The sequence below is a fragment of the Tympanuchus pallidicinctus genome, unplaced genomic scaffold (assembly GCF_026119805.1).
Source record: "Tympanuchus pallidicinctus isolate F22 unplaced genomic scaffold, pur_lepc_1.0 scaffold6, whole genome shotgun sequence".
NCBI lineage: Eukaryota > Metazoa > Chordata > Aves > Galliformes > Phasianidae > Tympanuchus > Tympanuchus pallidicinctus.
Window position 1 is genome coordinate 15,787,211 of NW_026294780.1, and position 13,008 is coordinate 15,800,218.

At 38.0% G+C, this 13,008-nt stretch overlaps 1 protein-coding gene across 2 annotated transcripts in view; it reads right to left on the reverse strand.

The window, feature by feature from the left end:
* Positions 1-1,960: 1,960 nt before the first annotated feature.
* The window catches only part of ANKRD10 (ankyrin repeat domain 10), a 34,213-nt gene continuing 23,165 nt past the window's right edge, over positions 1,961-13,008 (reverse strand). The window contains exons 4-6 of one of the 2 annotated variants that reach the window (XM_052664395.1): positions 10,160-10,395; positions 6,483-6,578; positions 1,961-3,632 (exon numbers count right to left, since the gene is read on the reverse strand). In XM_052664395.1, coding sequence (XP_052520355.1) covers positions 3,148-3,632; positions 6,483-6,578; positions 10,160-10,395 — 817 coding nt within the window. In that variant the 3' untranslated portion in view covers positions 1,961-3,147. The remainder of the gene's footprint in view (positions 3,633-6,482; positions 6,579-10,159; positions 10,396-13,008) is intronic. The other variant, XM_052664396.1, reaches the window with a different exon arrangement.

The following is a 13,008-nucleotide window of genomic DNA, read 5'->3' on the forward strand; positions in this document are numbered from 1 at the left end:
AGAGAAACTTTTATCAAGGAATGTGAATCTGAATCTGAACACAGATCAAGACATGAGCACAGCCAGATGCAAGATCAATGTTTGGAGAAGTACATGTTTGCAAAGGGGTTCCCATCCCTGGAGACACACGGGGTCAGGCTGGAAGGGGCTGAACATCTTCATTAAGCTGTAGGTGTCCCTGTTTGCTGTAGCAGAATCGGACCCGATGACCTTTAAGCGTTCCTGCCAACTCTAACGCTCCTATGATTTTCTAATTTTGATATGTTTCAAATTATAGCGCAGAGCAGAGGAGCTGAGGGGAGGCCTGATGGCGGCTGCAGCTCCTCACAGGGAGCGGAGGGGCAGCGCTGAGCTCTGCTCTGTGTGACAGCGACAGGGCTGAGGGAACGGCATGGAGCTGTCAGGGGAGGGCAGCTGGGGGTCAGGGAAAGGGGCTGCACCACAGCGCGGAGGGCATGGAGCGGGATGCACAGGGCTGTGGGCACGGAGCCCAGTGCCGGAGTGCAAGGATACCACCCTCAGACACAGGGTTTGAACACCGGGTGGTGCTGTGTGGGGCCAGGAGCTGCGCTCAGTGGTCCTTGTGGCCAACTCAGGATCTGCCATGATTTTAAGATTCTGTAAGTAGTGTCTGAAATGTTATTCTGTAGGCTTGAAGAGGGCCTGTGAGGCATGGCGGGGGTTGGGGCTGGGTGGGCTTTGCGTTTCATTCCAATTCAAGCCATTCTATGATTCTGTGATTACACATCTCAGCCTTTGTCTGAGACGTTTTCTACCACAGACTTCTGCCCTTTGACGTGTCACCAATAATGGAAGGTACCTAGCAAACTCACACAGTATGTCTAAGTCATGCCTTCATTGATCTTCTACACTGAATTAGAATGTAGTACTTTGTTTCCATTGTGCCTGACAAGAGACAAACACCTTGAAATCTCTACTAGTGTGTGGCTGAACACCCAAATGAAATCACAAGAAGAGCTTTTTAAAATAAAATGTTCAGTCTTCTCTTTGAATTTGAAATTCAGTGTCTTCCGAAGCATTTTTAGGTAAGAGACGTGAAAAGCAATTGAATAAAACCAAAGTGTATACATTTTTGAAGATCTTGCTTTACAGACTATAAATCTTGCTGTGTTAGAATTCTGTACCTAAAATTGTAATGTAAATGGACGCATGCAAATTTTGTTGATAACCCAAAGAAAAAATCCTTTAGGAATCAGGTTATAGCCAAATACTTCTGATGACATATTTACTGTAACTTAGTGATGCTCTGATTTATTTGAGAAGCATAAGAAAGCACATGCGTGCAGCAAGCTCTGCATATACAAAAACAATATTGTTGTGTTAGTATGATGGCAATGGCACATGCCTCTGGGCACCACATAAACAAATCAAACTGTGGCAGAACAGAGCCTGGATGCAGTTATTCAAGCACATGCAAGTTATGTGCATGCCAGAAAGAGTGCCTCAGGTGAGAGTCACCCTTCCTTAATTGCCTTGTTTGTCCCCACAAGGCACTGAGGAGTTTCACTGGACTGGCCAACAACGTGCAGAATGACTGTGCAGCTCAGTGAGAATGCAGCTCTCCATCTGAATACAGCGCAGGTATATTATATGTAGATAGTAAACCATTTACAGTGTATTTACAATATTGATTTCTCTGCAGTCTGTATCATTTTAAGCAGAGAAGTTCAAAGGTGAGCACAATTTCCATGATCAGACAGACAGTACTTGCAACCTGTTTTTGGAGTTCAGGGCTGACAGAACCTTTAAACCCAGAATATCTAGTGTGTGATTCTGTGATTCAAGGACAACTGACTCAGCTGGCCCCGTCTGCTTCCACATACTGACAAAATTATGAAGTTCTACAGTTGCTCTGAGAAAGACTATGGTGAAATGTGGTTTAAAAGCTATTAAGGACATGTTCAAGCATCCAGTAAAAATATCATGTCTAAACAGAACATTCAGATACAATGTAATATGTTTATTTTTTGAATCCAAATGGTAAAGGTCCCTTTTTAAACAAAACAACAGAAAAAATAATCAACACAATTCAGAGGGCTTATCTCATTTACCATATTCTTCCCACTCTTCATTTATCATATCACAAAGCAGCAACTTATATTATTAGTGCTTATATAGTGCACTTATATGAGTTTTGATTTATGTATTAAGCTTTAAATACAACGTATATCTATGAGCATAGCCCAGAATACACAACATTACATTTTCAAAGCGTATGTTAAAAAAAGGACAATAGATGTATATCCAAGACGGTCAAACTCAAATATTTTGACTTGCCAAACTCTATAACAAGTAACAGTAATTTTAAACTGCATACAAAGCAGAACAGTGCCAACATGCCTCCGGTCTGTGAGCTATGGTAAAATATCAAGCATACATATAAAGAAGAGAAGCAAAAGGAAAATGCCACAAATTCAGAACTAACCTGAGGCACAACCTGACTGCACAAGGGCAACCCACCTTCCCACTCTATAACGCCAAGAGCCCAACAACAGAAAGCACTTCTACGCTATAGCAAAGTGAAACATTAACTTTCCCAAATTTTGCCTCTGCATTTTTAAACAACTTGCTCAAAAATGTGAAGATGAACACCTAATTATACTGAACAAACGTACAAACTATAAAGTCAGAGAAGCTCCATAAGATTGCCACTTTTCAACCTTGCATAGTGATAGTTGGCATTGATATTACTACCATAGCTTCAGCAGAAGATATGGAAAAGGAAAATCTTTACTTCTAAGTGATGCACATATGTAACATTTTCTTCACAAAATTCATTTGAACATAGTTTTAATAAAAGGGAAAACAGCTCTAAAAAGAGGGAAGGAGAAAGATAGTGTTCACAAGCTTAGAAATAAAAAAATACAAAACCGGAACATTCCATAAAAAATGAAAATAACCATTCCATCATAACAGCACCTACTTTATCACTAAACAAGCCCCATACATGCAACAAACTAAAACTACTGTATAAGGCTGTCAAATGAAAGGTTTACCTTTTATATAAACAAAGTGTAAAAATAGCAGTAAGTTGCAATTTTCAAATGTAATGCTATGTGAAGATTTTGTGCCCCCAGATTCGTTCGGTAGCAATTTCAATATGCGCGTGATGTAAAGGTCGTTGATCTAGGAGCCATGGTACAAATACATTGTGCCTAAGACAGTATTGTCGTACCTCTGTTCAACTTTAACAGAATTGGAATGCTCAACGACACTACTAAGCTCAGGGATGCTTTCAGCAGTATCCCCAAAACCGTGGTAGTGTCCATAGTGCAAAGTATCTCCAGGGTCTTCCACCCACGAGGGGCGGTTAGAAACGCAGCTACTTGGGCTTCCATTCAGATGGAGAGATCCACACATATCAGTGGGATTATTCATGGCCTTTTCTGGCTCCTCGGTGCCATTACTGGTATGAATTCGATGCCTACCGGGAGAAGTTACTCCAGGAATTATTCCAGTAGGTGTTAATGTTAAACATTCCTCTTGCCTGGTATCCATCCCACTGAGCTGCTGTGCGGCGCTGAAATCCAAATGTCCATTGATGGCACATCCATTTGTCAGTGCATTCAATATGGAGCTACTGCTATTCATATCTGCATTAAGAAATACACCTGTCACCAAAAATTAAGAATAAATCGAAATACATCAAAACGTCTCCACTACACTCCACTGATTTTTAAAATGTTTCCACACACAACTTTGCCAATAAGCCTGCCCTTTCCTATCGGTAACAGTATACGCAGTTCGTGTTCGTGGGAGCTGGACTGAGGCATGGATTTTAATGTCAAAAATGCAACTATCTTACCTACATTCAATTATATTTGTGTTAATCTCTCAAAGACATCGTGAGTTTTTCAGAAATTATTTTCTGTAAGTGTAGCAGGCTGCATTCTGGAACAGCAGTTTGAAAAGTGGAATAAGACATCCTTCCATCTTCACTGTAATGCCCTCTTGGGTTCTAAGATTGTAAATATACAATAATGGAGCATCTGTGACAGGGTGAAGAGTTGCCTTTTTTAAAATATTATTTTCTGTAGTAATTAGTCTGTGACTCCTTTCTTTCTTTTCAGTGGTCACTCTTACAGCACAGAATACACTGAAGTAGGTCGAATAAAGAAATGTTATGCTGGGATGCTAATATAAAATGTGTCAAAGTGCTTTTATTTAGAAAGTTCTTCAACTCATCTAGCAGCTTGCTAGATGAGATAGTGAGGTTTATATTAATGAGTTTATAGTAACACCTGTACAATCCACATGCAAAAAGCCATGCAAAAGGCCATACAATAGCAACAGCAGAGTGCACAGAAGACTAAAAAAAAAAGATTAATAGTAGGGAACAAAATTCTAAATATGTGCATGCAAAAAAATAGACAACTGTTTTAAAGCAACTTCTGTTGGATTTAGTAGTTAGTACAATCATCATTATTTCCATCAACAGAATTTCATCAGCATTTCTGAAATGCATTTTTTTTTTTGCAGTGGTACTCAAAAGTACTAGCTCAACAACTAGCAGAATACACTCTGCCTTAAAATGCCTGCAGGTAAAGGACATCTAAAATTTATATCTGTATTGGTAAAGAATAGTGAGGCAAGTGTAGAAACTACAGGCCTATACATCTACATTTAAAGATTTTATGTCCTGTTGTTGTTCTTGGATATATGCACATATGTTTGTGAATACATAAATGCATAAACCTACGTGCAAAACAGGACTGCATTGAAGTTGCATTTCCAGATCGAGCCAGTAAGTTAGTCTGCCTGCTGGTAATTTTCCACATTTAAAAACAACTGGGTTCCTGTTTAAGTGACATGAGTACCACTGTTTGACAAGGAAGCTTTGGTTATTAGTCCATTGCATGGATGTTTTGCAATATGGATACACCGATACACAAAGCCAAGAAATGTGTTAATTTTGAACCTCACTGTGTATACTAACCGGAGTTTCCTCTTTCATTCCCTTCATGACGTCAACAGAACTCACTAACAACAAATTCTTACTGAAAATGGAAAAAAAACCCCACCCAAACCCATCGAGACACCAAAGCTAATATTTCAGTGATGAAAACGCACAGAAAGAATTTCAGATAGTGTTTATTAACTGAAAAGTGTGAAATTTTTAACTGTTTAAAAATAAATCCTCATAGACTGGCTTTGCCAAGTCAAATTTAATAAAAGTGGTGCTACCCATAGTTAATATGCAAAAGTAGGTAATGAATAATTCTAGTGATAATTATAGAACGTTACTACGCATTAAAGATTAGCACCTATAGTAATAGAGAGTATTTATAAATGACAATCATTTTTCCATAAATAAGAACACTTAGTAATTATCACTGGAAAATATCATAATCTACTTTTTAAGAACTGACTGCATATATATGTATATATATTCATTTCTAATATATTAAAATATCTGCCCGTTATCATTCCCTTTGGCAAGTCTGATTTGTGGTACAAAGCATAAACATTTTAATCACAGAACAAATTAAGGTAAGATATTCATTTCTCATTATAATAATGCACTATCGTAGTAACTCCATGCTTTACCTACAAAGTGCATGGAAAAGCTGACCCCAAACAGGTTTTATCAAAGCTCTATGCACACCCTGGGGTTATCAAAAAGCATCTGATTGAGCAGCCCTGAAAAAAAACCACTGTTAATATCCACTAATACCACTAATATTATGACTGTTCCGTGAGGATCAATGTACGAAGTCCAAACAGCTTTCTGATACTGCAGCTCCAAATTTAGTTCTAAACTAGTTTAAGAACATCAGTATCCAGTTTTGTTTTTTTTTCCCACTAAAACCCACAAATTTGTTCATAGCAAGATCCTGTGCTTATATTGTCTGAACAAATTTTGAACACATCATGTAGTCTAGTCTATTCTTTATAGCATTTGTTAAACTATGCTGAGTACAGTTTAGTTGTAACATATATTATTTTCAAAGCCATATAAGCACTATGATATGTTTCCCTATCAAGTCTTATCAGCAAGTAAAACTATGTAATGGAAACAAAGTGAATCATTTACATTATTTCTGAGTTTCCGTTAACCTGAAATCATAGGCAACTAAAAGCAAGGCACAACGTAATACAAGCCTCAGGTTAGAAGTGAAACAGCCACTGTGGATTTCTGTTCATCTGAGAACTGCTATTAAACCTCCTCTGTCACCATTACAATATATTGCATGAAACAGCTAATTTCAGACACCTACTAGAACCCCATGGTGTTGTGTGTTACAATACAACAGTTTTCAAGACTAGTCATCATGTGCAAAAGTAAAAGATTAAGTCTTAAAAATAAAATGCGTATTGGTTCTTGCAATGACAAGGCGTTTGCATTGCAGAAACAGTGTATATTTCAATTTCTTTTGGTCCAACAGAACTACTCTCCTGTTGTTTGGTGTCTTCGACCATTTGAATGTTGTTGTAGTTAACAGGAAACTGTCCACTCCCACCTGATACAACAGCAAACTCTCTGTCAACGTGCATATTGTCAGCATCGTCCTCAACTCCTCCATTCATCATTGGTATTAAGCCATCAAAGCTGTAAGCTGATTAAAAAAAGAGGTTCGCTTAGTCACTGGTGCACACTTGAAAACTCAGCCAACAAACAGATGAGTACTTTCGCTATTAAAACAAAAGCTTTTTACATACAAATCTAAATTGTTCCCGTGTGAAAGCTTCTGACATTTGAGATAACACATGTGGAATAAGCAAAAGGTGAGTAGCTGCGCTTTCATTACTATCCTCAAAAATGCAGAATTACCACCGTATTTATCAGACTTTGCACCTATGTATCAAGCAATTACTAGGTGTAAGTTGATTGAAGAGTAATTTAGGATGCCCAGATAGCATGCCCTGTGGATATAAGCAGACTCCATCCCAGAGAGCATTCAGTGTCAGTTATGAATGTTCCCCCTTTGCTCTCCTATTAACTCATGCCCTACTCGTGAGATGTTCCAGGGACCATCCGAGAACTGAACATAGATTTCTCTTGATAAAAGCCAAGAAGTGTCGAGACGTGGGAAATGCTTTAACAAGCAAAAAGGGTGTGACTGCACTACCTCTTATCAGCACCCTCCAGTGCACCCCTTCAGTATGAGCCCAACAGACCCTGCACTGTTGTTTTTTTTTTTGCTGTCACGCTTTTCTATACTCTGCACACACACCACAATATAGTGGGCTACTTCAGTAGACTGCAAGTCTTTTTGCATTACCTTTGGCACAAGGGAAATCTTAGTAAACGACTTGCTTTTAATGAACTTTAAGCAATTGCCAGTGTGTTTCAGGGCTCCAGAGTTAACATAGGTCTTCAAGGAGACCAGAGTTCTTAGAGAAGTGAGATTCACATCACTCAGACCAGGAAGAAAAAGACATTTTCTCTGGATATCTAGATGAATATGGTGTGCAGATTCATGCTGGCATATGCAAGGGTACACCCACTCAGCAATCCTCCCCATCTTCCTCCCACAAAGATAACCCAACAGCAGCCATGTCGAATGCCATGACATGCAGCTGAGCACCTCCTGCACTGTGTTGAGCTTGTACAGCACAGTGCAAAAGCCAGTCTGCCAAAGGCCACGGGCTAGATGGATGAGGACTGCAACAAACACACAAGTGATCGACTGGCCTGGCACAAATCATCTTTGCATTTCACTGTGTGACCCAACCGCCCCAGGAATCAAAGAGAGAGATTTCTGGAACTTACTTCAGAAGAACTGACATAAAATTCAGCTGATATTCCCAAGTTAAAAGTGGAAATGATCCAGTGTGCATTCTGAACGCAGACTTGCAACAGAGCTACGAATGTACATTTGTTCAGCTTCTGGAGCTTGTTCTTGTATTGCATTTGCTTCCATCAGTCACAGAGCATCTTGTATCAGCATTGCATAAGTTTGAGGCTGAAGGCTTTTTTAATACTATGTGCCCAATAGCAGATTTGTGTGCAAAAAAAAACAAAATTGTGTACATAAAGTTCATCTCCTCTCCAGTTTAGCTATTCCAGGACAAAGTATGAAGCCTGTTTCAGTATTTTCCCCTACTCCACTGCTTACAATCTCACTATAAATTGTGTATACCGTGCCAAGGCACTGTGTAAGCTTTTCTCAATTGCTGTAATCTGGCCATAACTGCCTGCACTCTCTGGATATCTGGAATCCCATGTGCAAATAAATGGCAATGCTAAAGGCAAATCTGCCTGAATTTGCTCCTTTTTTTTTAAAGGCTAGCTAAGCCCAAAGACATACTGATGACTCCTCATTACTCACCTTCGTTGTTTACAAGGTGCCTCAAGAAAGATGATTCATTCTCATTCCCAACAGGCTTTTTATATTACTGTGATATTACTGATGTTGATGTCTTTGAAGGCAGACACTGCATCAGAAACTCCGAGTTCGGATGCATCTCTTAATTGCTCTAAAAATCTTCAAGCAAAGGCAGCAGTTTTTACCTTGCTTGCAAAGGTGTTAAAAGTCATACTGGTAGTAAAACCTCAAAAAAATACCTATTCTGATTGCTTCCCTAATATCTTGGTAATTGGCTAGGAGACCTCGTTCATTTGAACATATTGTACTTGTTTGCTTCATCTGACTTACCCATTACTCCAACTCCTTACGCTGAAAGATAATGCAGGTATTGCTACTTCATGGCAACATATCATAGATGGCCCAGTGCCACTCCTGCAGATTTTGGGGAAATCTACCTACTGACTACATTAGAACCATTTTCTGAAACGAAAGAGCTTGCTGGTTATGAACATCCAGAAGGAATAGCTCTTCAAGACCAAAGGTGTGTATCTCTGACTTCAAGCAACGTCTTCTCAGCCCAGAACATGAACGCACTGAAAACGTCATTCCTCAGCAGTTACATCCAACTGCGTACTGCATTTTCTCAATCCAAGCAACTACTTAAAGACTTTATTCCTTGACACATCACCTTCCATTGAATTGAATAGGCGCTCTTCCCCATCAGGAATTTATTTAGTTTGGAACAACTAGATCAAGTGGTACATCTTAGACATGTTTAGCTTCAGAGTAAACACGTTAATGCCTCCAATCCCAGGAGAACTGAAATGGTGGCTGGACAGTAAGTACTAAAGCAAATGCTACGGAGCGACAATGTTGTTGTGATTTATTTTATTCATAGCAGATTTTAAAATGTTGCTTTGGTCTCATTTCCACTCTCACTCCCTGCAGTTAAGCACCAGTTAAGCCCAGGTTTTCTTGGCTCACTGCAAACCACGCTTATTAGAACAAAACACAGTTTCATGTAGATGTCTTCAGTGATGGTCTATAGAGTCCCTATTCCATTGCTGGTACAGGAACAAAGGAGGTTTGAGTACAGAATGCTCAATTTCTCTTCAGTATGAGTTTAACAGAATGTCCACAGCAAGGCAACAGGATATTCTCTCATGTTATTCATGCAGTTATTTACGATTTGAAAAAGATTTCTTCATATAGCCACCAAAAATATCTTCAAGGTATTATCCTATCATTGCTGGCAGAGAAAGAAGCAGCATCCTCATTGCACTGGATTGAATATGAATCCCTCAGATTCATTCCCACCTGCTATTCTTGTATAATCTAACAGTTCCCCTTGGAAAACGATCCTGGATATTTAGTGTACATTCACTTCATGTTACAGACACGATCCATACCAATTCAGAAACCTTTCTGTATCAAATTTATTTCATCCATCTTGCTTAGTAAACCATTTCTGAAGAATGAGTGAATCCCAAAGTGGAAAAGTATCATCAGAACATCTGGGCTTCTTCATGGATTAAAATATTATGTGAAAATATTACGAGAAGAAAGCGAGGAAAGCAGGAGCTAATTTGAGCTTCTGCTCTTCTATATGTTATTCTTGGTGTCGTGTAACTACAGCACTCTCTGGGAATAGAAATTTCTGAAGACAAGTCAAGATGATGACAGGGAGAACTGAGATCGTATGACATGTGTACACTCTTCAAAGAATGGAACAACTGTATTTACCTGCTTCTTGTATCAAAGCTTAATTTAGATATGACAGTGAGTTTGTGAATAACACTCGACATCCACTCTGAAAGGCTTTAAAACGTTTATTTTCCTCTCTCAGCAACAGTGTCACCCCATCCCTTTTACCTCTAGGGTCTCACCTTCCGTTCTAGCTTTCTTTACTCCAGCAGACTCCACATCTTCAAAGGATCTCTTTCGACTTGTCCCACCACTGAATGGATTGGGACCTGCATTCTGATGACCCCCATTTAAGGTGCCATTGCTATAGTAACGATTCAGATGACAGTTCTGGAGGTTCAAGAGAAACTGGGCACATTCTTGGAAGCCCTGGGTATGTGCAAGGTCTGCTGCTGTCAGGCCACTGGCATTTCTCAAGCTGTACAATACAAAGAAACTGAATTACACTCATTCATCAATCTAGCTTGTTGCTGCTGCTGCCCTTACTGACTATCTATCTGCTGGCGATGAGAGAAAACATACACTTAGTAAATTTCCATTAAGAAATTAGTTATCAATCATAGTTTATAACTAACTTAACTTTTCTCACATACATCTGTCTTCTAAGCAAAATTTGGGAGACAATACACTTTAAAATAAAATCAATATACTATGTGCTTTAAGAAAAAAAGCATCTTCCTATTTAAACTTCTCAAAATGCTTTAATCTAAAATAGTCTGAAGTACCTGGCTTTTTACATAAACTTCAGACTAATTAAAGCCTTGAAATTAACCATCTATGATCTTCTGCAGTTTATTTTGTTATCTATATCTTGAGTAAAAGATCAAATACTTGAAACAAACTTAACACGACTTGGCAATTGTCCATGGCATTCTGGTTTCTAAGGTAACAATAAAATATACACACATAAAGAAAAAAAAGACAAAGATGCTATACTTAGTTATGCTTTGCTTATAGGATTTTTTTTTCTGGTTTGTTTTTCATTTCAAAGTGTGTGACATCATAAGTGTTGGGACTTGCTTTCTTATTTGTATCAAGACTTTCTCCATGTACAAGAGAAATGACACTGGAATTTGAATACTCCAAAGCATCAAGAATATTATAAATGAAAACAGCTAAGATACACAGACTTATGAAGGTTTAATTTGAAAAAGAGTGCAGTTATCACTTGTATTTAAACAAACATACATGTCTGTGCATAGAATACAGAATAATAAGGAAATGTGGATAAGTGGTGACAAGAGGGCTAAAAACGACAATACATCTTTCCTAATTTTTTTTCCTCCTTTCCAATACATCAGAAAATGGATTTGTATCTGGGCCTTAAGTAATTCAGACAAGTTCATTACTTGAAAATTCAGACACAGACTAGCCACAGAATAAGAATTTAGAGACTGACAAGACCTAATCCTCCTGTTGAAACTCATATGAAACAGAAATCAAGTTATTTCAGCTCACGTGAAGAGCACAAAGAACAAAGCTTAGCTTTTCTTCCTAGAACGTTGCAAACAAACATAACACAATGCAACAAAAACTTCAGGAACATAAACTTGAAAAATAACCATTTTGAACAAAAACAGTAGCTCAGTTATTTCTAATCCACTTCATATTTGCTGGCCCCTGAAAGGCACTGAAATAAATTTAGACAAGTGTGCAAGGCTGCATAAACCAAATTTTGAGAAAGGTTTGTTTCCCAGAAAAAAAAAAAAAAAAGAAGAAACAGAGATGTGATCTGAAGTTTCACCTATTTTATAATGTAATGAACCTACTAAGACTTTTTACAGATCTCTCCCCTTCCCATATCCTAAAAAGTTTGTTCCTAATACATGAAGAAAAACAGGAATATTTTAGAATGGGCTGAAGCACACTGGATGTAACATTCTTGATTCGGACAGCTTAGAACTTTCTCTCTTAAAAATCTGAATTTAACCTATAATTTTCAAAATAACTCCTTTTGTCAGGAAATCAGTGATTAAAAAAAACAAACACCACAAATCAAATAAAGAGATATTACAGGATCTCGATGACTAGAAACTTGCTGGCCATCTGCTACGTAAGAGGAAAAAAGAGAAAAAAAATTCATTATAGAAATGAGAATAGAAATTGTTCCCTGCACTGACTACACAAGACACAATAAAGAGCTCCATTTCTTATATGCAATCCATCTCTATACTGGTCCTTGACTATAAACTCAAATAATGTAAATTATTAGAAGGAAATCAAAGTAATCAAAGATTAATTTTGGTATTAAGAATAGTATATATGATGTGGATTGCATTGTCAAAATATCAGAAGGAAACTCAGAGAGGTAATTACTATATTGGAGCAAGTTTTCAGCTACCTCAGTTATTGGAACGTCTCTTAAGAAACGCTTCATTTCTCATAGCTGCTTATGGGAAGAATTTGAACACATAAAGGGTATTAAAGTAACATGAAGATGGGCTGTGAAAGAAAAGCAGTAAAAAACAGCTTTGGACAGCACAGATGGAATACCTCAGAAATTTTTATTTCTTGAAAAACCTTTTTTTCCCCCTCCTATCCTCCATTTTTTATAAGTTAAAAATCCCTTCAGTTCCAGCTTTGAGCTGACTATCGCCAATCTTGAAATGGTTGAAGCTCAAAGAAACTCAAAATATACTATCTGATATTCAATCTTCAGGCAAGATATCCCTTTGTTTCTTCTAATCACGCTGCAACCGTGACAGCTCTGTTTCTCTATTACTCATTATTTAAAACCTAGCAAGGCTGGTTTTTTGAAGAAGAAAAAGAAGATACTGCACCTGAGGACAGTTTTGTTTCAGGTCTCTTTAAACGAGGCTACCTAGCTAAAATAAGATCAAGGAAATAACTAGTAGGTAGATTGGTATTTTTCAAAATCATTTTACAAAACAGCTGCCAGCAACGAAAGTATGGAAGGATGGAAGAAGTAATATTAAAGAAAAGAAAATCAGGCTAAGCCTTGTGTGCATTACGTGCATTTCACAACTAGTCGTCTACTAAATAGCATTTGTTGACTTGGTACTACTATTTT